At 44.7% G+C, this 27,514-nt stretch overlaps 1 protein-coding gene across 2 annotated transcripts in view; it reads right to left on the minus strand.

Moving 5' to 3' along the window:
• The window catches only part of ALKAL1 (ALK and LTK ligand 1), a 241,715-nt gene that overhangs the window by 6,703 nt on the left and 207,498 nt on the right, over positions 1-27,514 (minus strand). For both annotated transcript variants that reach the window (XM_077270489.1, XM_077270488.1), the window contains one exon: positions 608-661. In XM_077270489.1, the coding sequence (XP_077126604.1) occupies positions 608-661 (54 nt within the window). The remainder of the gene's footprint in view (positions 1-607; positions 662-27,514) is intronic.

Raw genomic sequence — 27,514 nt, forward strand, 5'->3', positions numbered from 1 at the left:
GCTTCATTTTGACAAATGTGTAGGGTATGTCTACACCAATATATGTAAATATTTAATGTAAAATTATCTAACCCTAATTGCTGTTTCCAATCTGGTAAAATTCAAATTCAGAGGGAACAAAATTTACCTCATGCTTTTCCTACCAAAACAACAATATATCACTTATCCGCAGTACAGAGGGTAATTTACTGATCACTGAGTGTCTTACCCTTGGGACCATGCTTGGCTAGTCCCATAAACAATGAATGGAGCAGGGACTGCCCATGCTCATCTCCGCTACATTCAGGAAGTGTTTGCGGTTCTAAAGCCTTGATATCTGGATCACTAATGATCCCAGCAGTCAGACCACCATCGATCAACAATTGATAGAGGATAACTTGTGTTTTGGGATATAACCCTTTAGCACTTTTGCACAAACTCCTTAAAAGCGTTATCCCACCTCTAAATGAAGTCGCACAGATAATCCGTTTATCACTAGTCTGTTAGCTCGAATTCCAATTGACAGTTATTGCAACGGGAAAGCAATTGTCTCCTAAACTACACTGCAGTAAAATGTAGTATTACAAGATGACTCTTCAAATCAATGATCTCTTTAAATAATCCTTACCTGTAAAATGATTTATGAACTTTTCTTTAAGAGTGGAATCTCTGGAAAATATTTCTGGAAAAAAATTAAAAAAAAACGTACTTATGTACAGATTTTTCTTTCTACAATCATAAAGTTAGATTTACATATGTCAATTGTTTTTAATCCTGACTCTTATTTACTATCTGTTTATTTTACCTCATTTTGTGATGAATATGTTGTATTATTATTATATATCATTCCTTATATAGCATCGTCATATTCCGTAGCACTTTACATATATCCCTCTCCCCATTGGGGTTCACAGTCTAATTTCCCTATCTTTGGAGTGTGTCAGGAAACCAGAGAACCTGGAGGAAACTCACGCAAACACGGGGAGAACATACAAACTCTTTGCAGATGTCGTTCTTGGTTGTGATGTAAAGCAGAAGCAGTAGTACTAACCACCAAGCCAGTGTGCCTGCAAAGCATTAGTGCTAATGAATGAGCCACTGTGGCTGTAAAGCAGAAGTGCTAATCACTGAGCCACTGTGCCTACAAACCAGCAGTGCTAACCATTGAGCCTGAAAACCATTAGTGCTAACCACTGAGCCACTGTGGCAGCAAAGCAGTAGCGCTAATCACTGAGCCACTGTGCCTACAAACCAGCAGTGCTAACCACTGAGCCACTGTGCCTGCAAAGCAGCAGTGCTAACCACTGAGCTTCTGTGACTGCAAAGCACCAGTGCTAACCACTGAACCACTGTGCCTGCAAAGCAGCAGTCCTAACCACTGAACCACTGTGCTGTTTTTTCTGGCTTTCTTTCACAAAACTGTATAAAATAGCCATAATAAAGTGTTTTTTCAGAGGATATACAATAGATTATGATGGGTTACTAGTACCTATCACTGAGAACCCAAATCTTAGAAAAAAAATGGGAGTACTCACCAAATAAGGTAACCATACCTTGTGACAGACGGAAGAGAGAGGTGGATATTAAAGGTTCTCTGTCAGCACAGGGTGACTGTTCATACTAAGTCCAGTGCGTTATGGCGTGACAATTATTTAAATACACCTTCCCCCTTGCTTGTTGTCCCTCTATCTTCACACCCCTCTTTTATTGACAGTTCTGGCTCCTAAAGCTAGAGAAGGGTGGAGACAGTTGGAAAACAAGCCAGTGGGAAGGTGTAAGAAATTAAATGATTGGTCACGCTATGATGCAACAAGCACCTTTGCCTGATTTGAACAGTCATCCAGTTCTGACAGAGTCTCTTTAAATTCGGTTTGCTGGTAGATTTTCAGTGTAGGAAGTAGTAGCAATTGCAATAAAAAGGAGATGTTGACTACATCCTGACTGTATAATTATCTTTTACCAAAACTCAAGTTTAACAAAGATGGCCCTGTAACATCTAAAGAGATGTTATTTATGGTTACAAGGAAAATTATGATGTCTTAAAATATATTAGATTAATAGGCATGATAAAGTGATGATTTAGGACGGTACGTATTTGTCTTTTAAATCTTCCAGCTAGTCATGGAAATAAATCTTATGACTTTGGAAACCCATTATCTTACTAGCATGCGTATTATTAATTAAATGCTAAAGACTCATAGTGACATTTTAAAATGTAAATCAGTACATGACGTTCTAGGATTTAATGTCCATATTGTATTCAATTATTACTGCATATTTAATATATCACAAGCTGAACTTACATTATTTTCCAAATATGACATTTAAATTTTTTGTTAATGCAATTATCAGTGAATTCTATCCACTATGAGACATACTTTAAAAAGAAGGTTGTAGTAGGTGTTGGTTTGGTACATAAGAATCTCTACATTTTGGGACATGAGAGTTTGAAGATTGTTTGCCCAGTTTTAGAGTTGAGTATATTATTTCAAGATGAATCGCGAACCTCTTTAAGCAACCTTTTAACTTTATTAGAGAGGGTTGGAAAAAGGTTTTAAAACCTTTTCTTGCCTTTTTTTAAGCCCACTCCATGAATGTCTTGCTGCCATTGGTCATCCAACTGGTTCTTCTAACTTAAGTCTTCTATCTTCTACCTACTGGCCAAAATTTCCATTCGCTAGGCTTGAGGCCATCATGAGTGGCACTGGTGTGACACACATCAATGATGCGCATCATGCCCTATGTGACCATGTGGGGTCTAGTAAATGGAAGACCTGCCTGGAAGGAGGTCAGAAAAAAAAACAAAGTGGATAGCATACAAATGGATGATCGAAGAGCTAATTAGAGGACCTGCGATACAGGTATAAGAATGGCCAAGAAGAGGTCAGTATAAGATTGAAGTTAACAACTATTTTTGTTAACAGATATCCATAAATGTCTCAGATATTAGCTTATTTTATTATAAAGGCATTTTGCTACAAATGTTATATGTTATTTCAGAATATGGTAAAACGGTTAGTTTCACACTAGTGGTAGGAATACTAACATAAAAACAGGCAATGGATCCATAACATGGCGGACACTAGGGTTGAGCGAAACGGATCGTTCATTTTCATAAGTCGCCGACTTTTGGCAAAGTCGGCATCTCATGAAACCGAGCCGATCCCTGTGTGGGGTCTGCCATGCGGTACGCGACTTTCGCGCCAAAGTCGCGTTTCAATGACGCTAAAAGCGCCATTTCTCAGCCAATGAAGGTGGACGCAGAGTGTGGGCAGCGTGATGACATAGATCTCAGTCCCCACCATCTTAGAGAAGGGCATTGCAGTGATTGGCTTGCTTTCTGCGGCGTCACAGGGGCTATAAAGGGGCGTTCCCGCCGACCGCCATCTTACTGCTGCTGCTCTGAGCATAGGGAGAGGTTGCTGAAGCTTCTTCGGAAGCAGGGATAGTGATAGGCAGGGTACATAAAGCTACAAACTGCTTGTGCTGTAGCGATTTCCACTGTCCAACACCACCTTTTGTTTGCAGGGACAATGGAAGCTACATTTTTTTTTCCTCAGCGCTGTTGCTCATTGGGCTGCCCTAGAAGGCTCCCTGACCCTGATAGCTGCGTTGCTGTGCCTGTGTGTACACCGCTGTGCAAACCAACTGCTTTTTTCAAAGCACAAATCCTGTTTTTCATTCCTTTCTGCACAGCTATCTTGTGTGTTTGTCCACACTTTTGTGTGCAGCAGTCCTTATTATAGCTGCCTGCCATACTTTTCTGAGATTACTGCAGGGAGATAAATATTGGCAAGTCTGCCTCTGTGCCATTGCTGTGGGTGGCATCTCTCTCATTGTGTGCCACCGAAAAACACTGTGTGATACTTGGCCATTTTTTTTTTTTCTAAATTCTCCCTTTCCAAAAAAAAAATTAGTGGGAGATAAATATTGGCAAGTCTGCCTCCGTGCCATTGCTGTGTGTGGTATCTGTCTCTCATTGTGTGCCACCGAAAACACTGTGTAATAATTGGCCATTTTTTTTTTTTTGGGTACATTCTCCCTTTTCCACAAAAACAAATTAGTGGGAGATAAATATTGGCAAGTCTGCCTCCGTGCCATTGCTGTGTGTGGTATCTGTCTCTCATTGTGTGCCACCGAAAACACTGTGTAATACTTGGCCATTTTTTTTTTTTTGCTAAATTCTCCCTTTTCCAAAAAAAAAATTAGTGGGAGATAAATATTGGCAAGTCTGCCTCCGTGCCATTGCTGTGTGTGGTATCTGTCTCTCATTGTGTGCCACCGAAAACACTGTGTAATACTTGGCCTTTTTTTGGGGGGGGGGGTACATTCTCCCTTTTCCACAAAAAAAAATTAGTGGGAGATAAATAGTGGCAAGTCTGCCTCCGTGCCATTGCTGTGTGTGGTATCTGTCTCTCATTGTGTGGCACCGAAAACACTGTGTAATACTTGGCCATTTTTTTTTTTTTGCTAAATTCTCCCTTTTCCAAAAAAAAAAAAATTAGTGGGAGATAAATATTGGCAAGTCTGCCTCCGTGCCATTGCTGTGTGTGGTATCTGTCTCTCATTGTGTGCCACGAAAAACACTGTGTAATACTTGGCCTTTTTTTTTGGGGGGGGGTACATTCCTCCTTTTCCACCCAAAAAAAATTAGTGGGAGATAAATATTGGCAAGTCTGCCTCCGTGCCATTGCTGTGTGTGGTATCTGTCTCTCATTGTGTGCCACCGAAAACACTGTGTAATACTTGGCCATTTTTTTTTTTTTTTGCTAAATTCTCCCTTTTCCAAAAAAAAAATTAGTGGGAGATAAATATTGGCAAGTCTGCCTCCGTGCCATTGCTGTGTGTGGTATCTGTCTCTCATTGTGTGCCACCGAAAACACTGTGTAATACTTGGCCTTTTTTTTTTTTTTTTGGGTACATTCTCCCTTTTCCACAAAAAAAAATTAGTGGGAGATAAATATTGGCAAGTCTGCCTCCGTGCCATTGCTGTGTGTGGTATCTGTCTCTCATTGTGTGCCACCGAAAACACTGTGTAATACTTGGCCTTTTTTTTGGGGGGGGTACATTCTCCCTTTTCCACAAAAAAAAATTAGTGGGAGATAAATATTGGCAAGTCTGCCTCCGTGCCATTGCTGTGTGTGGTATCTGTCTCTCATTGTGTGGCACCGAAAACACTGTGTAATACTTGGCCATTTTTTTTTTTTTGCTAAATTCTCCCTTTTCCAAAAAAAAAAAATTAGTGGGAGATAAATATTGGCAAGTCTGCCTCCGTGCCATTGCTGTGTGTGGTATCTGTCTCTCATTGTGTGCCACGAAAAACACTGTGTAATACTTGGCCTTTTTTTTTGGGGGGGGGTACATTCCTCCTTTTCCACCCAAAAAAAATTAGTGGGAGATAAATATTGGCAAGTCTGCCTCCGTGCCATTGCTGTGTGTGGTATCTGTCTCTCATTGTGTGCCACCGAAAACACTGTGTAATACTTGGCCATTTTTTTTTTTTTTGCTAAATTCTCCCTTTTCCAAAAAAAAAATTAGTGGGAGATAAATATTGGCAAGTCTGCCTCCGTGCCATTGCTGTGTGTGGTATCTGTCTCTCATTGTGTGCCACCGAAAACACTGTGTAATACTTGGCCTTTTTTTTTTTTTTTTTGGGTACATTCTCCCTTTTCCACAAAAAAAAATTAGTGGGAGATAAATATTGGCAAGTCTGCCTCCGTGCCATTGCTGTGTGTGGTATCTGTCTCTCATTGTGTGCCACCGAAAACACTGTGTAATACTTGGCCTTTTTTTGGGGGGGGGTACATTCTCCCTTTTCCACAAAAAAAAATTAGTGGGAGATAAATATTGGCAAGTCTGCCTCCGTGCCATTGCTGTGTGTGGTATCTGTCTCTCAGTGTGTGGCACCGAAAACACTGTGTAATACTTGGCCATTTTTTTTTTTTGCTAAATTCTCCCTTTTCCAAAAAAAAAAAATTAGTGGGAGATAAATATTGGCAAGTCTGCCTCCGTGCCATTGCTGTGTGTGGTATCTGTCTCTCATTGTGTGCCACGGAAAACACTGTGTAATACTTGGCCTTTTTTTTTTTTTTGGGTACATTCTCCCTTTTCCACCCAAAAAAATTAGTGGGAGATAAATATTGGCAAGTCTGCCTCCGTGCCATTGCTGTGTGTGGTATCTGTCTCTCATTGTGTGCCACCGAAAACACTGTGTAATACTTGGCCATTTTTTTTTTTTTGCTAAATTCTCCCTTTTCCAAAAAAAAAAATTAGTGGGAGATAAATATTGGCAAGTCTGCCTCCGTGCCATTGCTGTGTGTGGTATCTGTCTCTCATTGTGTGCCACCGAAAACACTGTGTAATACTTGGCCTTTTTTTTTTTTTTTTTGGGTACATTCTCCCTTTTCCACAAAAAAAAATTAGTGGGAGATAAATATTGGCAAGTCTGCCTCCGTGCCATTGCTGTGTGTGGTATCTGTCTCTCATTGTGTGCCACCGAAAACACTGCGTAATACTTGGCCATTTTTTTTTTTAGGGTAAATTCTCCCAGAAAAAAAAAAAATAGTGGGAGATTAAGATTGGCATTTCTGCTTGAGTGCTGGTCCTGTGTGTGCCATCTGTCTCAAATTATTGGGGCACAGAAAACCTAGTGTGTAACATTGGGCCTGATTTTCCTTTCAGTGTCAGGCACCTATAAAGGTATATATAAATCCTACAGAAGTTTGAGTTCACCTGATAAGTTGTTTTACAGTAACAAATAGCGTTACTTTGGTTACGTTTTGCAAACAATGAGGAAGTCTAGTGGAAGAGGTCGTGGCCGTGGGCGGTCATTGTCAGCTGGTAATGATGGTAGTGGTGGTGGAGCATCAGGTGGTCGTGGTAAAAGCAGTACAGCACCTAAGTCTCGAGTTGTTGAGCCAGGTTCGTTGTCTGGCTACACAAGGCCTCGAACGCTCTCTTTTCTGGGAGTAGGAAAACCACTTTTGAAGCTGGAGCAGGAGGAACAAGTATTGGCTTTCATTGCTGACTCTGCCTCTAACTCTTTCGCCTCCTCCTCGGAAAGTGCCAAATGTCAGAGCAGTGCATCGTCCGTCAGTGGATGCTCCCGGTCAGGAACAAGTCGCTTCCTTGTGTCCTTCACTAAAAACAACAGTTAAGGATGTGTCAGTCGACACAACAGGTTACTCCATGGAGCTCTTTACACATACCGTTCCTGGGTTACACAGTGAAACAGTTAACAGGCTATGCCCATTAGAAGTTGAATCGGACATGGAGTGCACAGATGCACAGACACAGCCAGATTACTATGCTGTTCCTTTGACTCAGACCAGAAAATTGCCCTCGCAGTGTACTGAGGCAGAATCAAAACCAGCGGAGACTATGGTGCTCCGTCACGAATGCAATACCACCGGCTTACACGGTGACACAGACGAAGTTGCACACAACATAGAAGAGGAGGTCATAGATGACCCAGTTGGCAGCCATTGGGGGAACTGTCATGTTTCCCAATGGCAGGGAATTTGTCAACGTAACACGGGCAAAAACAGGACGAGCTCTAGGGTGATGGAACCTGAGCTGACCGCGATCCTGAACCTCAACACTCAACTAACAGTAGCCGGGGGACGTTCCTGGGGGGCCCCTAGACGTCTCGCGCCAGCCGGAGATCTAGCTTCCCCTATCAGAAGAATAACAGACCTCACTTGCCTCCAGAGAAATATTCCCACAGAGATAGCAGCCTCCCATATATAATGACGGTGAAATGAGAGGAAGGCACAAACGTAGTTATGAAAACAGATTCAGCAAAATGAGGCCCGCTTAAGCTAGATAGCAGAGGATACAAAAGGTGAACTGCGCGGTCAGCTGAAAAACCCTTCAAAATACCATCCTGAAATTACTTGAACTCATGTGCCAACTCATGGTACATGAGTGGTAATTTCAGCCCACTAGAGCAACCAGCAGCAGAGAATTACATATCTGCAAGCTGGACTAAAAAACATGAAAGCAATCATGAAACAGGGAAATAGACTTAGCTTGTCTTGAAGGCCTAGGAGCAGGTAACAGAGACACACACTGATACATTGATAGCCGGCAAGGGAATGACAGGAAAGCCAGGTTAAATAGGAAACACCCAGCCACTGATGGACAGGTGGAAACCAGAGACCGCAACCCACCAAAGTCACCCAGTACCAGTTGTAACCACCAGAGGGAGCCCAAAAACAGAATCCACAACAGTACCCCCCCCTTGATCAGGGGTCACCGAACCCTCATGAGAACCCCCAGGGCGATCAGGATGAGCTCTATGGAAGGCGCGGACCAAATCAGTCGCATGAACATCAGAGGCGACCACCCAGGAATTATCCTCCTGACCATAACCCTTCCACTTAACCAAATACTGGAGTTTACGTCTGGAAACACGAGAATCCAAGATCTTCTCAACAACATACTCCAATTCTCCCTCCACCAGCACCGGAGCAGGAGGCTCAACCGAAGGAACAACGGGCACCTCATACCTCCGCAATAACGACCGATGGAACACATCATGAATAGCAAACGATGCTGGGAGATCCAAACGAAAAGATACAGGGTTAAGAATCTCCAAGATCTTATAAGGACCGATGAACTGAGGCTTAAACTGGGGAGAAGAGACCTTCATAGGGACAAAACGAGAAGACAACCACACCAAGTCCCCAACACGAAGTCGGGGACCCACGCGGCGACGACGATTAGCAAACTGCTGAGCCTTCTCCTGAGACAACTTCAAATTGTCCACCACCTGATTCCAAATCTGATGTAGCCTATCCACCACCATGTCCACTCCAGGACAATCCGAAGGCTCCACCTGACCAGAGGAAAAACGAGGATGAAACCCCGAATTACAAAAGAAAGGAGAAACCAAAGTAGCAGAACTAGCCCGATTATTAAGGGCAAATTCGGCCAGTGGCAAAAAGGCAACCCAGTCATCTTGATCAGCAGAAACAAAACACCTTAAATAAGTTTCCAAGGTCTGATTAGTTCGCTCCGTCTGGCCATTCGTCTGAGGATGGAATGCAGACGAGAAAGACAAATTAATGCCCATCTTAGCACAAAACGTCCGCCAAAATCTAGACACAAACTGGGATCCCCTGTCCGAAACGATATTCTCCGGAATCCCATGCAAACGAACCACGTTCTGAAAAAACAAAGGGACCAACTCAGAGGAGGAAGGCAACTTAGGCAAGGGTACCAAATGAACCATCTTAGAAAAGCGGTCACACACAACCCAGATAACGGACATTTTCTGTGAGACAGGGAGATCTGAAATAAAATCCATGGAAATGTGCGTCCAAGGCCTCTTCGGGATAGGCAAGGATAACAACAACCCACTGGCTGAGAACAGCAAGGCTTAGCCCGAGCACACACTTCACAAGACTGCACAAAGGTGCGCACATCCCTTGACAAGGAAGGCCACCAAAAAGACCTGGCCACCAAGTCTCTAGTACCAAATATTCCAGGATGACCAGCCAACACAGAAGAATGGACCTCGGAGATGACTCTACTGGTCCAATCATCCGGAACAAACAGTCTTTCTGGTGGACACCGATCAGGTTTATCCGCCTGAAACTCCTGCAATGCACGTCGCAAGTCTGGGGAGACGGCGGACAATATTACCCCATCCCTAAGGATGCCAGTAGGCCCAGAGTCTCCAGGAGAGTCAGGCACAAAACTCTTGGAAAGAGCATCTGCCTTCACATTCTTTGAACCTGGCAGGTATGAAACCACAAAATTGAAACGAGAAAAAAACAACGACCAACGAGCCTGTCTAGGATTCAAACGCCTGGCAGACTCAAGGTAAATCAGATTTTTGTGATCAGTCAAGACCACCACACGATGTCTAACACCCTCAAGCCAATGACGCCACTCCTCAAATGCCCACTTCATGGCCAAAAGCTCCCGATTACCCACATCATAATTGCGCTCGGCGGGCGAGAATTTTCTAGAAAAGAACGCACATGGCTTCATCACCGAGCCATCGGAACTTCTCTGTGACAAAACCGCCCCCGCACCAATCTCGGAAGCATCAACCTCAACCTGAAAAGGAAGTGAAACATCTGGTTGACATAACACAGGAGCAGAAGAAAACCGGCGCTTAAGTTCCTGAAAGGCCTCCACAGCCGCAGGAGACCAATTAGCAACATCAGCACCCTTTTTAGTCAAATCAGTCAAAGGTTTAACAACACTGGAAAAATTAGAAATGAACCGACGATAAAAATTAGCAAAACCCAAGAACTTCTGAAGACTCTTAACAGATGTAGGTTGTGTCCAGTCACAAATCGCCTGAACCTTGACGGGATCCATCTCAATAGTAGAAGGAGAAAAAATGTACCCCAAAAAAGAAATCTTCTGGACTCCGAAGAGACATTTTGAGCCCTTCACAAACAGAGAATTGGCCCGCAGGACTTGAAACACCTTCCTGACCTGTAGAACATGAGACTCCCAGTCATCAGAAAACACCAAAATATCATACAAATACACAATCATAAACTTATCCAGATATTCACGGAAAATATTGTGCATAAAGGACTGAAAGACTGAAGGAGCATTAGAAAGTCCAAAAGGCATTACCAAATACTCAAAATGGCCCTCAGGCGTATTAAATGTGGTTTTCCACTCATCACCCTGCTTTATCCGCACAAGATTATACGCACCGCGAAGATCTATCTTAGTGAACCACCTAGTCCCCTTAATGCGAGCAAACAAATCAGTCAATAATGGCAATGGATACTGATATTTGACTGTAATCTTATTCAGAAGGCGATAATCTATACAAGGCCTCAGGGAACCATCTTTTTTAGCCACGAAAAAAAAACCTGCTCCCAGTGGGGACGAAGATGGACGAATATGTCCCTTTTCCAAGGACTCCTTAATATAATTCCGCATAGCAGTATGCTCTGGCACTGACAGATTAAATAAACGACCCTTAGGGAACTTACTGCCAGGAATTAATTCTATAGCACAGTCACATTCCCTATGAGGAGGGAGCGAATTGAGCTTAGGCTCCTCAAAAACATCCCGATAGTCAGACAAAAACGCAGGGACCTCAGAAGGAGTAGATGAAGCGATTGAAATCAGAGGTGCATCATCATGAACCCCCTGACATCCCCAGCTTAACACAGACATTGTTTTCCAATCCAGGACTGGATTATGAGTTTGTAACCATGGCAGACCAAGCACTAGTACATCATGTAAATTATACAGTACAAAGAAGCGAATCACCTCCTGATGAACGGGAGTCATGCGCATGATCACTTGTGTCCAGTACTGCGGTTTATTCATAGCCAATGGTGTAGAGTCAATTCCCTTCAAAGGAATAGGAACTTCCAGAGGCTCCAGACTAAAACCGCAGCGTTTGGCAAATGACCAATCCATAAGACTCAGGGCAGCGCCCGAATCCACATAGGCATCGACGGAAATGGATGACAGTGAACAAATCAGAGTTACAGACAAAATAAACTTAGACTGCAGAGTACTAATGGCAAAAGATTTATCAACCTTTTTTGTGCGTTTAGAGCATGCTGATATAACATGAGCTGAATCACCACAATAAAAACACAATCCATTTTTCCGCCTATAATTTTGCCGTTCACTTCTGGACTGAATTCTATCACATTGCATAGTCTCAGGTGCCTGTTCAGAAGACACCGCCAACTGGTGCACAGGTTTGCGCTCCCGTAAACGCCGATCAATCTGAATGTCCATAGTCATAGACTCATTCAGACCTGTAGGCGCAGGGAACCCCACCATAATATCCTTAATGGCCTCAGAAAGACCATCTCTGAAGTTTGCAGCCAGGGCGCACTCATTCCACTGAGTAAGCACCAACCATTTCCGAAATTTTTGACAATATACTTCCGCTTCATCATGCCCCTGAGAGAGGGCCAATAAAGCCTTTTCAGCCTGAATCTCCAGGTTTGGTTCCTCATAGAGCAATCCCAGTGCCAGAAAAAACGCATCCACACTGAGCAATGCAGGATCCCCTGGTGCCAATGCAAATGCCCAATTCTGAGGGTCGCCCCGCAGGAAAGATATTACAATCTTGACCTGCTGAGCAGGGTCTCCAGAGGAGCGAGATTTCAAAGAAAGAAACAATTTGCAATTGTTCCTGAAATTCAGGAAGGTAGATCTATCTCCAGAAAAAAACTCTGGAATAGGAATTCTAGGTTCAGACATAGGAGTGTGAACAACAAAATCCTGTATATTTTGAACTTTTGCAGCGAGATTATTCAGGCTGGAAGCCAAACTCTGGACATCCATGTTAAACAGCTAAGGTCAGAGCCATTCAAGGGTTAAGAGGAGGTAAGAAGCAGCTAGACAGCAATTAAGGGCTAGGCAGCAAAACTCTGAGGGAAAAAAAAAAAAAGTTTCCCTTCAACACTTCTTTTTCTCCTGCTTCAGCCCAAACAATTAACACTTTGTGGGCCGGCTATACTGTCATGTTTCCCAATGGCAGGGAATTTGTCAACGTAACACGGGCAAAAACAGGACGAGCTCTAGGGTGATGGAACCTGAGCTGACCGCGATCCTGAACCTCAACACTCAACTAACAGTAGCCGGGGGACGTTCCTGGGGGGCCCCTAGACGTCTCGTGCCAGCCGGAGATCTAGCTTCCCCTATCAGAAGAATAACAGACCTCACTTGCCTCCAGAGAAATATTCCCACAGAGATAGCAGCCTCCCACATATAATGACGGTGAAATGAGAGGAAGGCACAAACGTAGTTATGAAAACAGATTCAGCAAAATGAGGCCCGCTTAAGCTAGATAGCAGAGGATACAAAAGGTGAACTGCGCGGTCAGCTGAAAAACCCTTCAAAATACCATCCTGAAATTACTTGAACTCATGTGCCAACTCATGGTACATGAGTGGTAATTTCAGCCCACTATAGCAACCAGCAGCAGAGAATTACATATCTGCAAGCTGGACTAAAAAACATGAAAGCAATCATGAAACAGGGAAATACAGACTTAGCTTGTCTTGAAGGCCTAGGAGCAGGTAACAGAGACACACACTGATACATTGATAGCCGGCAAGGGAATGACAGGAAAGCCAGGCTAAATAGGAAACACCCAGCCACTGATGGACAGGTGGAAACCAGAGACCGCAACCCACCAAAGTCACCCAGTACCAGTTGTAACCACCAGAGGGAGCCCAAAAACAGAATCCACAACAGGGAACAGGGTGCAGGTGGCAGTAGTTCTGAAGCGGAGGAGGAGGAGCCGCAGCAGGCATCAACATCACAACAGGTTCCATCTACCGGGCCCGTATCTGGCCAAAAACGCGTGGCAAAACCAAAACCAGTTGTAGGACAGCGTGGCCATCCAGTTAAAGAAGCTCAGTCTGCAATGCCTGAAAAGGTATCCGATAGTAGAAAGGGTGCAGTCTGGCATTTTTTTAAACAACATCCAAATGATCAGCGCAAAGTCATCTGTCAAAAATGTTCAACTACCTTAAGCAGAGGTCAGAATCTTAAAAGTCTAAATACAAGTTGCATGCATAGACATTTATCCACCATGCATTTGCAAGCCTTGACTTACTACCAAACGTCCCTAAAGGTTGCAGCACCCTCGGCCAATGAAGCTAGTCAGCAACGCTACATCCCTTCCCTCCCTGTAAGCCCACCATTTCTCACGCCACCTGCAGTATCTGTGCAGCTTTCGTCACCAGGCCAAAGCAGTCAGGGAATCACCAGGTTAGTAGTAGGAAACACTGCATGTAGGGCACCGGCAAGAATACCATCTCCAACCCTCTCTCACTCACCCATGTCCACCGGCACCACCGCTAGTTCCACGATCTCCAGCTCTCCAGTCCAGCTCACCCTACATGAGACTCTTGTTAGGAAAAGGAAGTACTCATCCTCGCATCCGCGTACACAGGGTTTGAACGCCCACATTGCTAGACTAATCTCATTAGAGATGATGCCCTACCGGTTAGTTGAAAGCGAAGCTTTCAAAGCGCTGATGGACTACGCTGTACCACGCTACGAGCTACCCAGTCGGCACTTCTTTTCTAGAAAAGCCATCCCAGCCCTCCAACAGCATGTTAAAGACCGCATCGTCCATGCACTCAGGCAGTCTGTGACTACAAAGGTGCACCTGACAACAGATGCATGGACCAGTAGGCATGGCCAGGGACGTTACGTGTCCATCACGGCACACTGGGTGAATGTGGTAGATGCAGGGTCCACAGGGGACAGCAATATTGGGACAGTTCTGCCTAGCCCACGGTCAAGGAAAGAGTTGGCTGTAGGCGTTCGCCCCCCCTCCTCTTCCTCCTCCTTCTCCTGCAGAAGCGAGAGCTCGTCCACAGACCGCAGTCGCACATCCACTCCATCCGCAGCTGCCACTGTTGCACACCAGGTGTGCCATTATGGGACAGCTAGTGGCAAGCGTCAGCAGGCTGTATTGGCAATGAAGTGTTTGGGCGACAACAGACACACCGCGGAAGTTCTGTCCGAGTTCTTGCAGAATGAAACTCAGTCATGGCTGGGCACTGTACATCTTGAGGCGGGCAAGGTTGTGAGTGATAACGGAAGGAATTTCATGGCTGCCATAGCCCTTTCCCAACTGAAACACATTCCTTGCCTGGCTCACACCTTAAACCTGGTGGTGCAGTGCTTCCTGAAAAGTTACCCGGGGTTACCCGACCTGCTCCTCAAAGTGCGCAGACTTTGCTCGCATATCCGCCGTTCGCCCATACACTCCAGCCGTATGCAGAACTATCAGCGGTCTTTGAACCTTCCCCAGCATCGCCTAATCATCGACCTTGCAACAAGGTGGAACTCCACACTGCACATGCTTCAGAGACTGTGCGAACAGAGGCGTGCTGTTATGTTTTTGTGGGAGGATACACATACACGGGCAGGCAGTTGGATGGCAGACATGGAGTTGTCAGGTGTGCAGTGGTCGAAGCTACAAGACCTGTGTCAAGTCCTTCAGTGTTTTGAGGAATGCACACGGCTGGTTAGTGCAGACAACGCCATAATAAGCATGAGCATCCCCCTAATGCGTCTGCTGATGCAAAGTTTGACGCACATAAAGGAGCAGGTGTCTGCAGCTGAGGAAGAGGAAAGCCTTGATGACAATCAGCCATTGTCTGGTCAGGGCCGTGTAGAGGACGCGGTAGCGGGCGAAGAGGAGGAGGAGGGCGAGGAGGATGATGGGGATGAGTACTTTTTGAATGAGGAAGCTTCTCCTGGCCCAACAGAAATTAGTGGCATTGCAAGGCCGGGTTCTGTTTTTTTAAGGGAGACAAGTGACATAGATTTGCCTGTAACTGCCCCTCCAACCAGCACAACCGCAGATTTGACAACTGGAACTTTGGCTCACATGGCGGATTATGCCTTACGTATCCTCAAAAGGGACACACGCATTATAAAAATGATGAGCGATGATGATTACTGGTTGGCCTGCATCCTTGACCCTCGCTATAAAGGCAAATTGCAAAATATTATGCCACATGAGAACCTCGAACAAATATTAGCAACCAAACAAGCTACTCTTGTAGACCGTTTGATTCAGGCATTCCCAGCACACAGCGCCGGTGATGGTTCTCACACAAGCTGCAGGGGGCTACATGGCAGAGGTGTTAGAGGTGCACAGATCAGAAGTGGCGTTGGACAGAGGGGTTTTCTGACCAGGTTATGGAGTGATTTCGCAATGACCGCAGACAGGACAGGTACTGCAGCATATATTCAAAGTGACAGGAGACAACATTTGTCCAGTATGGTTACTAACTATTTTTCATCCCTTATCGATGTTCTCCCTCAACCGTCATTCCCATTTGATTACTGGGCATCCAAATTAGACACCTGGCCTGAATTGGCAGAATATGCATTGCAGGAGCTTGCTTGCCCAGCAGCTAGTGTGCTATCAGAAAGAGTATTCAGTGCTGCTGGTTCAATATTAACCGAAAAAAGGACTCGTCTGGCTACCCAAAATGTGGATGATCTCACCTTCATTAAAATGAACCACTCCTGGATTTCAAATTATTTTGCCCCACCTTTCCCGGCTGACACCTAGCTTTCCTATAAAAATTGCTTGCTTGTGGACTGGGCTTACTGAGTGTTCCAATCTGTTAATTTGCAGCAGCTGTTTGTCCAGCATACGACATGTTTACACCTCCCCCAATGGGAAAACTCCCCCCACGGGGCCGTGGTCTCGCCACTTGGCGCAAGCACCCGTTACAGTGCTGTTTGTCTGAAGAGGTGGGTGTGCCCGCTTTTGGTCGACGGCACTGCCACTGGGTCCCTCATAGTACAATGTAGTGTCTCTGGCGGTGGTGGTGCGCACCCAACGTCAGACACACCGTTGTAACATGAGGGGCCCTGGGGCGGTACCGCCGGCCACAAGAGAGTTCCCCCCCCCCACTCAAACTGTGCTCTACCACGTGCAAAATTATCTCGCACAGCTCCACCAATGTTTAGTCTATGCGCTGACATCATTCAATGCCTGGCACTGACAAACAATACCAATTTGTTAACATCTATGATGCTAGTTAAAGTAGTCTGGGTCAGTGTCCTATATTGACACCAGTAAATACTAATTTACTGCCAAATTACTTTGTCATAAACTCTGCAGATGAGCCCACCCCTGTACCTAAGCATGCCACCCTTTTTTTTATTTATAGTTGTTTTGCGAGACATTAACATCTATTTATTTTTTGGGAGTACTAACTGTATCAGACACTTCTTGCAATACTCCTCCACTGACCACAATGCTGCCTGCCTGTGTATCCATGTAACCGATTTAAAACTGCCATGCCTGCCTATTGTTTGTTATTTTAGGCCTTTGATAGCCTGTCTGCGGCCCCTACTTGCAATACTCCTCCACTGACCACACCAATGCTGCCCATGTACCCCTGGAACCTATTTAAAAGTTCATAGAGCCTAGTTATATATTTTATTTACTATTAATAAGGCCATGATGGACTACGCTGTACCACGCTACAAGCTAACCAGTCGACACTTCTTTTGCGAGAAAAGCCATCCCTACCCTCCACCAGCATGTAAAAGACCGCATTGTCCATGCACTCTGGCAATCTGTGAGTACAAAGGTGCACCTGACAACAGATGCATGGACCTGTAGGCATGGCCATGGAAGATTACGTGTCCATTACGGCGCAATGGGTTAATGTGGTGGATGCATGGTCCACAGGGGACAGCCTACTAAGTCTGTCTGCAGACCCTAATTCAAATTGTCCTCCACTGTCTAAATCGGAGCTTCCACCTTCTGGCTTTCGGCCTATAATATCAGATATTAAACTGCATTTGGCCTTCAACTTTGGTTACAGTCTACTAACGGTGTCTGCCCCTGCCTGGTGTTTTTCCTCAACTGAATAAAGCTGAGCTTCAACCTTCTGGCTCTCATTAAGTGCTGTGTTTTTAAAAATTGGTGGTTAGGGCCTACTAACGGTGTCTGCCCCTCCCTGGTGTTTGCCCTCAACTGAATAAAGCTGAGCTTCCACCTTCTGGCTTTCGGCCTATAGTATCAGATATTAAACTGCATTTGGCCTTCAACTTTGGTTACGGCCTACTAACGGTGTCTGCCCCTGCCTGGTGTTTTTCCTCAACTGAATAAAGCTGAGCTTCAACCCTCTGGCTCTAATTTTTTTTTTTTTTTTTAAGTGCTGGTTGGGGCATAATACCTCTGTTTGCTGCTCCCTGGTGTTGACCTCAACTGAATAAAGCTGAGCTTCCACCTTCTGGCTTTCGGCCTATAGTATCAGATATTAAACTGCATTTGTCCTTCAACTTTGGTTACGGCCTACTAACGGTGTCTGCCCCTGCCTGGTGTTTTTCCTCAACTGAATAAAGCTGAGCTTCAACCTTCTGGCTCTCATTAAGTGCTGTGTTTTTAAAAATTGGTGGTTAGGGCCTACTAACGGTGTCTGCCCCTCCCTGGTGTTTGCCCTCAACTGAATAAAGCTGAGCTTCCACCTTCTGGCTTTCGGCCTATAGTATCAGATATTAAACTGCATTTGGCCTTCAACTTTGGTTACGGCCTACTAACGGTGTCTGCCCCTGCCTGGTGTTTTTCCTCAACTGAATAAAGCTGAGCTTCAACCTTCTGGCTCTCATTAAGTGCTGTGTTTTTAAAAATTGGTGGTTAGGGCCTACTAACGGTGTCTGCCCCTCCCTGGTGTTTGCCCTCAACTGAATAAAGCTGAGCTTCCACCTTCTGGCTTTCAGCCTATAGTATCAGATATTAAACTGCATTTGGCCTTCAACTTTGGTTACGGCCTACTAACGGTGTCTGCCCCTGCCTGGTGTTTTTCCTCAACTGAATAAAGCTGGGCTTCAACCTTCTGGCTCTAATTTTTTTTTTTTTTTTTTAAGTGCTGGTTGGGGCATAATACCTCTGTTTGCTGCTCCCTGGTGTTGACCTCAACTGAATAAAGCTGAGCTTCCACCTTCTGGCTTTCGGCCTATAGTATCAGATATTAAACTGCATTTGGCCTTCAACTTTGGTTACGGCCTACTAACGGTGTCTGCCCCTGCCTGGTGTTTGTCCTCAACTGAATAAAGCTGAGCTTCAACCTTCTGGCTCTCATTAAGTGCTGTGTTTTTAAAAATTGGTGGTTAGGGCCTACTAACGGTGTCTGCCCCTCCCTGGTGTTTGCCCTCAACTGAATAAAGCTGAGCTTCAGTCTTAGGCTTTTGGCCTAAAGTATCAGATATTAATCTGCATTTGGCCTATTAGTGTGTTTGGGCCCTTAAAACAGTGTCTGCTGCTCCTGGGTTTGCTACTCCACTGAACAAAGCAATGCCGCCTGTTTAGTCCTGTTACCAATTTTGAACTGCATTTAGCCTACTTTATTCTTTGGCCCTATATCTGTTTCCTCCTCATCCTGCCCATTGCCCAGCCACTGCTAGATGAGTCTGCTGGTACATTGACCTAGACCACTACATTCCCCTTGCACTCTACACAGCCAGAATCTGACCCTGCTGAAAGTAAGGTTCCCCTTCCCGCATGTTATACCACCTTACACAGGGACAAAGAGGAAGGTGCAGATGAAAGTGCAGGTTCCTTCATCAGGTGGGGGGGCATACTCGTTGGCGACGTCACTGGCACAGGGCCCCTCAGAGTACGCAAAAGTGTCGCTGCTGGTGGGAGGCGCCCCCGCCGTGCAAACACACCGCTGTACTTTGAGGGGCCCTGTGCCAGTGCCAATGCGAACAAGTGTGCCCCCCTGCTTGCTCAGGATCACAGCACTTGCAACGTTGAAATACTTACCTCTCCCTGCTCCACCGCGTGACGTAGTCCACGTTTCCTGGGCCCACTAAAACCTTGAACCAGCCCTACCCCCCACAACTTTTGCCAAATGACCCCCAAGTTCCAATGCCCAACTATTATTATAAAGTTAATTAAGATTGACAAGCTTCAGAAACAAGAATGGATGTTTTTGGCATTAAAATGGGCACTGTAGGTGTTTTCCTGGCCTCCACTCACTGCCGACTATGCTTCCCCATTGACTTGCATTGGGTTTCGTGTTTCGGTCGATCCCCGACTTTTAGCGATAATCGGCCGACTGCACTCGACTCGACTCTGGACAAAGTCGGGTTTCACAAAACCCGACTCGATCTTTAAAAAATGAAAGTCGCTCAACCCTAGCGGACACAAACTGTGCTCTATGGACTTCAGTACATAGAATAGATTCCATTGACTTTCTACTAGGGTGTTAATAAATGTAACTGATGCAGCACTTTTTTCTATCAAAGGCTCCAACACAGATGTGAACAAAATCTTTAAAGAGAACTTGAAAGCTGATACATTCATCCCAATTCAAGGGCAGCATGTATAAGGCACTGGCTGTATGAACACAGCTAGATATGTGTGATGCTGTGGTGTTTCAGAGAAAAATATACAGCAGTTTAAAAGCTGCCGGGGTCCAAGCATTGATGGAGACTAGTTGGACCCCATCTGCTGCCCAGGATTGAGAGGTCTCTCTGCCTATGTGCACATATAGTCAGAGACCTGTCATGACAGGGCAGAGGGTGGTAAGAGGCCACAAGAGACCCGCCTGTGTGGCTAGTATCCAGGGCTGCTGTATCCCCAGTGGCTATTAAAACTCACAGCATTTCAGAGTCAAATATACCTGGCCGAGATAACACAACCAGAGGCTCATACATGCTATCTGTGGATCGGGTAGAATTTATCCACTGTCATGTTCAGTTTAAATGTACAATTGGCAGTGTTGCATTTCTCCATAGTATTGAATTACAATAGAACACATATTGTTGTACAACAGATCTCATAGTCACAATTCTGTACATCCAAGTTTTACAATATCATAAAAAAAGTTAAAAAGACAATGTTTATTTAACCCCTTAATGAGCACCAATACATCTTTTCTGACCTTAGATATAAGAGAAAAACCTCCCCATACAGGTGACAATCCAGCAGCTGTCGGCTGTACACTATAGCTGACAACTTGCTGCATCAGCCACGATCAGTGTTGTCACCGTCCATATCTGTTTAAACAGAGTGTGGCTTCTCCCTATTTATCCCCATCGGCACACTGAGATCGTGATTGTGTGATCCTGATGTTTGCGATGGCAATTCACGGCCAAATATCGGCCTTAGAGTCTGCCGGCTACACTGACCTGTTAAAACATCAGCAACATTTAGGTGGTAAAAATCAACTTTTTCATTCCTATCATGCCACTTTGTATTAATTCCTGAAAAGCACCTGAAGGGTTAACAAACTACCTGACAGCAGTTCTCAGCATGTCAGGGAGTGTTGTTTTTAAAATGGTATCAGTTTTTTTTTTTTCCAATATATAGGACCCCTAAAGTCGCTTCAAGCCTAGGGTAGGTCCCTAAAAAAATAATTTTGTAAATTTCCTTGAAAAAATGAAAAATTGCTGCTACATTTGTAAACCTCCTAAAATGCAAACAAAATAAAATAACATTTTACAAATGGTGATGATATAAAGCAGGTATGTTGGCAATGTTATTTATTAATGTTTTGCTATGGTATGACTATCCTGAATTAAAGGGATAATCATTTAAAGTTTGAAAATTGCTAATTTTTAAACATTTTTGCCAAATTTCTGATATTTTTTTTATAAATAAACACAAAACATATCAACCTAAATTTACCATTATCATAAAGTATAATGTGTCACGAAAAAACTCAAAATCACTGGAATTTGTCGAAGCGTTTCAGAGTTATTACCACATAAAATGACACAGGTCAGATTTTTTAAATTTGGCTCTGTCACTAAGGGGTTAATCATATCAAACTTAGTCTATTCATCTGACAAATTCAACAAATTTCCCCTCGTAATAGTTTCTTTTCACTAGGCATTCCTGCCTTTAAATTATATGTTTCTTCTCATAAAAATATTTTCCACTGTTGATTAATTCAATGTCCTATTAATATTGCCTTTTGCTTTATTACCTTTGATTTTATTTTTTTCCCATAGTTTCTGATCACTGACCTATGCTCATTTAATCTTATTTCCACCAGTGATGAAGTTTGGCATAAATTATATCTGGAAAGCTAAAATTACAGAGTTTTGTGAAGCATAAAAAGGTATTACTGCAAAATTTTGATTGTCAACTGAGCAATGAGTGTAGATGTACTTAAATCACATTTGAGCAGGGGCGGACTGGGCCAGGTGGCAAAGGGGCAAGTGCTCCCCAGGCTGGTCCCCCCAGCAGCAGTTGCGGGCCGGTCCCCCCGGCAGCAGTTGCGGGACGCCCGGCCCTTTGCTGCCTAGAAGAAGGCTAGTGGCACTGTACTAATGTGTACAAATGCCGGGCGGCCATCCCTGTGTTGTAGACACGCCCACTCTTCTGCACACTGTGTGGGCGTGTCTTCTGATCTCACCTCAGCAGCGCGCTGGCCAGGATGCTTCCTGTTGTCATCCTCCGGTATGAGACAGAGCAGCTTCAGAAAAGAGGTTAGCTGGGGGGCCGGGGCAAGAGGTCAGGGACAGGGCCGGATCCTGCGTTGGAGGCTCTGAAGCACGGTGTGAGGATTTATTGCACCAGTGTGAACTTTCATGCAGCTCAGGTCACTCTGTCAGTGGGAGTCATAGGCTCCAGCGTCACCCAATCTGAAGGAAAGTTCAAACTGCAGCAATAACTCCCAGTCAGGGTCAGACCCCAGTATACAGAGTCATCCTGCACTGACTGCTCCTGAGCCTGGCTCCAGAACATTATATGTCACATATAATTCCATACATTATAATGTGAGGTCTGCAGCCAGGTCCAGGTGTAATCAGTGCATATAACACTGCAGGCATGTGCTCATAGTATAGGGCATTACTACACAGATTAGTGTATGACTGGTGTGTAATATACCAGTGGTGGTGAACCTATGGCACGCATGCCAGAGGAGGCACACAGAGCCCTCCCGGTGGGCACGTGCGCCATCTCAGCACTATCGCTGCCACCACTCTCTTCCCTAGCGTCGGTGCTGCAGCCACTCTCCTCTGCTCCCTAACTCCCGCAGAGCTGCAGCGTCAAACACGCAGCGTCCAGATGTTCCAGCATAGTGGAGGGGATTTGATGAAATCCCGTCTCCACTATGCGTGGAAACCCGCATGCGGCGGCCCTGCGACTACGGACATGCTGCGCGTCTTTTCAGATCGCAGCATGTCCGTACACCTTGCGGGGACGCAGCGTCCCCGCAAGGCATAACACAGGGCGCTATGGGAGAGAGCGATCATCCCGGATGTGAAGAGTTAACACATCCGGCATGATCGCGTACCAGAAAGGGGGCGGGGCTTAGCGCCGAGCGGCTTCGCCGCTGTGGCGATACCGCCGGCCATCCTGACCATGGAAACATACCCTAAGGGTATGTGTCCACGTTCAGGATTGCACCAGGATTTGGTCAGGATTTTTCATCAGTATGTGTTAGCCAAAACCTGGAGTGGAACAATTAGAGGAAAAGTATAATAGAAACATATGCTCCACTTCTGCATTTATCACCCACTCCTGGTTTTGGCTTACAAATACTGATGAAAAATCCTGACCAAATCCTGATGCAATCCTGAACGTGGACACATACCCTAAGGATGTGCCGCTGCTAATGGGCCACTGCTGTGTACTTGCCCCCCCCAGGCCAAAATTTGCCAGCCAGCCCCTGCATTTGAGTGTAGCTCAACTACAATTCACCATACAAATGTCTAAAGGTAGTACATATATATAGAAATATATAGTATATACTCTTTCAAACACAAGAAGGAAAAGTCATGAAATTATGGAAATTGCATAATCAATAGACAGGTTAAAGATAAGCAAATGATGAAAAAATGAAAAAAAAAATTCAAAACATCTCAATTTATTCGGAATGGAGTATAAGCGCGACATACAGAAATACAGACACTTACTTGCCTTGACATGCTATCATTGAGTTTAATAATGGCTGTTATAAGGAATGTTCTCCCATGGTGAAAGCTCTTGGTCACGCAAATCATCAAGGTGTGCTGCTGGTAGCTCCCTTTGCAATTGTTGACTGTCAGGACTCTGAATTCACTGTTTCATCTGTGGTGCTTTTTGCCCTTTTCCAAGATGGCGTCTGTTGTCTCGCTTCTGCTCATGTGATCCGCCTTCTCTGTCTTTACAACCCTGGTTCCCCTCCCAGTCCTTGCTTGTGCATTCTGCTAGAATTCCTGGGTCTGTGTTCCTAGAGACTATTCCTCTCCAGTAGGGTTGAGCGAAACGGGTCGTTCATTTTCAAAAGTCGCCGACTTTTGGCAAAGTCGACGTCTCATGAAACCGAGCCGATCCCAGCGTTGCATCGGCCATGCGATACGCGACTTTCGCGCCAAAGTCGCGTTTCAATGACGCGAAAAGCGCCATTTCTCAGTCAATGAAGGTGAACGCAGAGTGTGGGCAGCGTGATGACATAGGTCCTGGTCCCCACCATCTTAGAGAAGGGCATTGCAGTGATTGGCTTGCTGTCAGCGGCGTCACAGGGGCTATAAAGGGGCGTTCCCGCCGACCGCCATCTCACTGCTGCTGATCTGAGCTTAGGGAGAGGTTGCTGCCGCTTCGTCAGAAGCAGGGATAGCGTTAGGCAGGGTCCACTAACCACCAAACCGCTTGTGCTGTAGCGATTTCCACTGTCCAACACCACCTTTGGTGTGCAGGGACAGTGGAAGCTACATTTTTTTTTTTCTCTCAGCGCTGTAGCTCATTGGGCTGCCCTAGAAGGCTCCCTGATAGCTGTATTGCTGTGTGTACGCCACTGTGGAAACCAACTGCTTTTTTCAAAGCACATATCCTCTTGTTCCTTCCTTTCTGCACAGCTATCTTTTTTGTTTGTCCACACTTTTTATTTAATTTGTGCATCAGTCCACTCCTATTGCTGCCTGCCATACCTGGCTGAGATTACTGCAGGGAGATAGTAATTGTAGGACAGTCCCTGTTTTTTTTTTTTTTTTGTGGGAGATTAAGATTGGCATTTCTGCTAGAGTGCCATCCCTGTGTGTGCCATCTCTCACTGAGTGGGCCATAGAAAGCCTATTTATTTTTTTCCTTGATTTGGGTTTTAAAATCTACCTTAACAAAAAAACACTACATCAATCAGTGGGAGAAAAATATTGGCCTCAGTCAGGGCTTGTGTGCCACTCCTGTGTGTGCCATCTCTCATTCAGTGGGCCATAGAAAACCTATTTATTTTATTTTTTTATTTTATTATTTGGTTTCTAAAGTCTCCCTGAAAAAAATAAAAATAAAAAAAAACAGTGGGAGATTAATATTGCCCTTTCAGCTTGTGTGCCAGTCTTGACTCCTGGGTGTGCCACCTCTCTCTCTCAAATTGTGGGCCATAGAAAGCCTATTTATTTTTTTCCTTGATTTGGGTTCAAAAATCTACCTTAAAAAAAAAACTCCATCAATCAGTGGGAGAAAAATATTGGCCTCAGTCAGGGCTTGTGTGCCACTCCTGTGTGTGCCATCTCTCACTCAGTGGGCCATAGAAAGCCTATTTATTTTTTTCCTTGATTTGGGTTCGAAAATCTACCTTAAAAAAAAAAAACTCCATCAATCAGTGGGAGAAAAATATTGGCCTCAGTCAGGGCTTGTGTGCCACTCCTGTGTGTGCCATCTCTCACTCAGTGGGCCATAGAAAGCCTATTTATTTTTTTGCTTGATTTGGGTTATAAAATCTACCTTAAAAAAAACACTACATCAATCAGTGGGAGAAAAATATTGGCCTCAGTCAGGGCTTGTGTGCCACTCCTGTGTGTGCCATCTCTCACTCAGTGGGCCATAGAAAGCCTATTTATTTTTTTGCTTGATTTGGGTTATAAAATCTACCTTAAAAAAAACACTACATCAATCAGTGGGAGAAAAATATTGGCCTCAGTCAGGGCTTGTGTGCCACTCCTGTGTGTGCCATCTCTCACTCAGTGGGCCATAGAAAGCCTATTTATTTTTTTCCTTGATTTGGGTTCGAGAATCTACCTTAACAAAAAAACACTACATCAATCAGTGGGAGAAAAATATTGGCCTCAGTCAGGGCTTGTGTGCCACTCCTGTGTGTGCCATCTCTCATTCATTGGGCCATAGAAAGCCTATTTATTTATTTTTTTAATTTTATTATTTGGTTTCTAAAGTCTCCCTGAAAAAAAAAAAAAAAAAAAACAGTGGGAGATTAATATTGCCCTTTCAGCTTGTGTGCCAGTCTTGACTCCTGGGTGTGCCACCTCTCTCTCTCAAATTGTGGGCCATAGAAAGCCTATTTATTTTTTTCCTTGATTTGGGTTCTAAAATATACCTTAAAAAAAAAAACTCCATCAATCAGTGGGAGAAAAATATTGGCCTCAGTCAGGGCTTGTGTGCCACTCCTGTGTGTGCCATCTCTCATTCAGTGGGCCATAGAAAGCCTATTTATTTTTTTCCTTGATTTGGGTTCGAAAATCTACCTTAAAAAAAAAAAACTCAATCAATTAGTGGGAGAAAAATATTGGCCTCAGTCAGGGCTTGTGTGCCACTCCTGTGTGTGCCATCTCTCACTCAGTGGGCCATAGAAAGCCTATTTATTTTTTTCCTTGATTTGGGTTCTAAAATCTACCTTAAAAAAAACACTACATCAATCAGTGGGAGAAAAATATTGGCCTCAGTCAGGGCTTGTGTGCCACTCCTGTGTGTCCCATCTCTCACTCAGTGGGCCATAGAAAGCCTATTTATTTTTTTCCTTGATTTGGGTTATAAAATCTACCTTAAAAAAAACACTACATCAATCAGTGGGAGAAAAATATTGGCCTCAGTCAGGGCTTGTGTGCCACTCCTGTGTGTGCCATCTCTCACTCAGTGGGCCATAGAAAGCCTATTTATTTTTTTGCTTGATTTGGGTTCTAAAATCTACCTTAAAAAAAAACACTACATCAATCAGTGGGAGAAAAATATTGGCCTCAGTCAGGGCTTGTGTGCCACTCCTGTGTGTGCCATCTCTCATTCAGTGGGCCATAGAAAGCCTTTTTTTTTTTTTTTTTTTATTATTTGGTTTCTAAATTGTCCTTGAAAAAAACATTATATCTTATTTGGTTTCTAAAGTCTCCCTGAGAAAAAAAAAAAAAATAGGTGGGAGATTAATATTGACATTTGTGCTTGAGTGACAGTCCTGCGTGTGTGTCATCTCTGTGATTTGGTGCCACAGAAAACAGAGTGTGTAACATTGTGCCTGATTTTCCTTGTGGTCTCACCAACCTGTTAAGGGATATTGAAATCATACTGAAGTTATAGCTCACCGTGTAAGTTGTTTGACAGCAACAAATAAAGTTAATTTGGTTAAGTTTTTCAAACAATGAGGAAGTCTGGTGCAAGAGGTCGTGGCCGTGGGCGTTCATTGTCAGCTCGTACTGATGGTAGTGGTAGTGGAGCATCAGGTGGTCGTGGGGATAAAAATATTCCACCTAAGTCTGGAGCTGTGGAGCCTGTTTCGTCGTCTGGCTACACAAGGCCTCGAAAGCTTTCTTTTCTGGGAGTAGGAAAACCGCTTTTAAAGCCGGAGCAGCAACAGCAAGTTTTGGCTTACATTGCAGACTCAGCCTCTAGCTCTTTTGCCTCCTCTTCTGAAACTGGTAAATGTAAAAGCAGCGCGTCGCTTGTGGATGTTCACGGTCAGGGACAAGTCGCTTCCTTGTCCTCCTCAGCAAAAACAACAACAAGAGAGAAGGATGCAGCAGGCGACACAACGGGTTACTCCATGGAGCTCTTTACACATACCGTCCCTGGCTTAGAAAGTGAAACACTTAACAGGCCATGCCCATTACAAGTAGATTCTGACATGGAGTGCACTGATGCACAGCCACAGCCAGAGTACTATGCTGCTCCTTTGACTGAGACCACAACATTGCCCTCTCAGGGTACTGATCCGCAATCAGACCCTGATGAGACTATGTTGCCCCGCCACGAACGCTATACCACCGACCGACACAGTGACACAGACGAAGTTGCACACGAGCTCGAAGAGGAGGTAATAGATGACCCAGTTGTTGACCCCGATTGGCAGCCATTGGGGGAACAGGGTGCAGGCGGCAG

This window comes from Ranitomeya variabilis, chromosome 6 (assembly GCF_051348905.1).
Source record: "Ranitomeya variabilis isolate aRanVar5 chromosome 6, aRanVar5.hap1, whole genome shotgun sequence".
NCBI lineage: Eukaryota > Metazoa > Chordata > Amphibia > Anura > Dendrobatidae > Ranitomeya > Ranitomeya variabilis.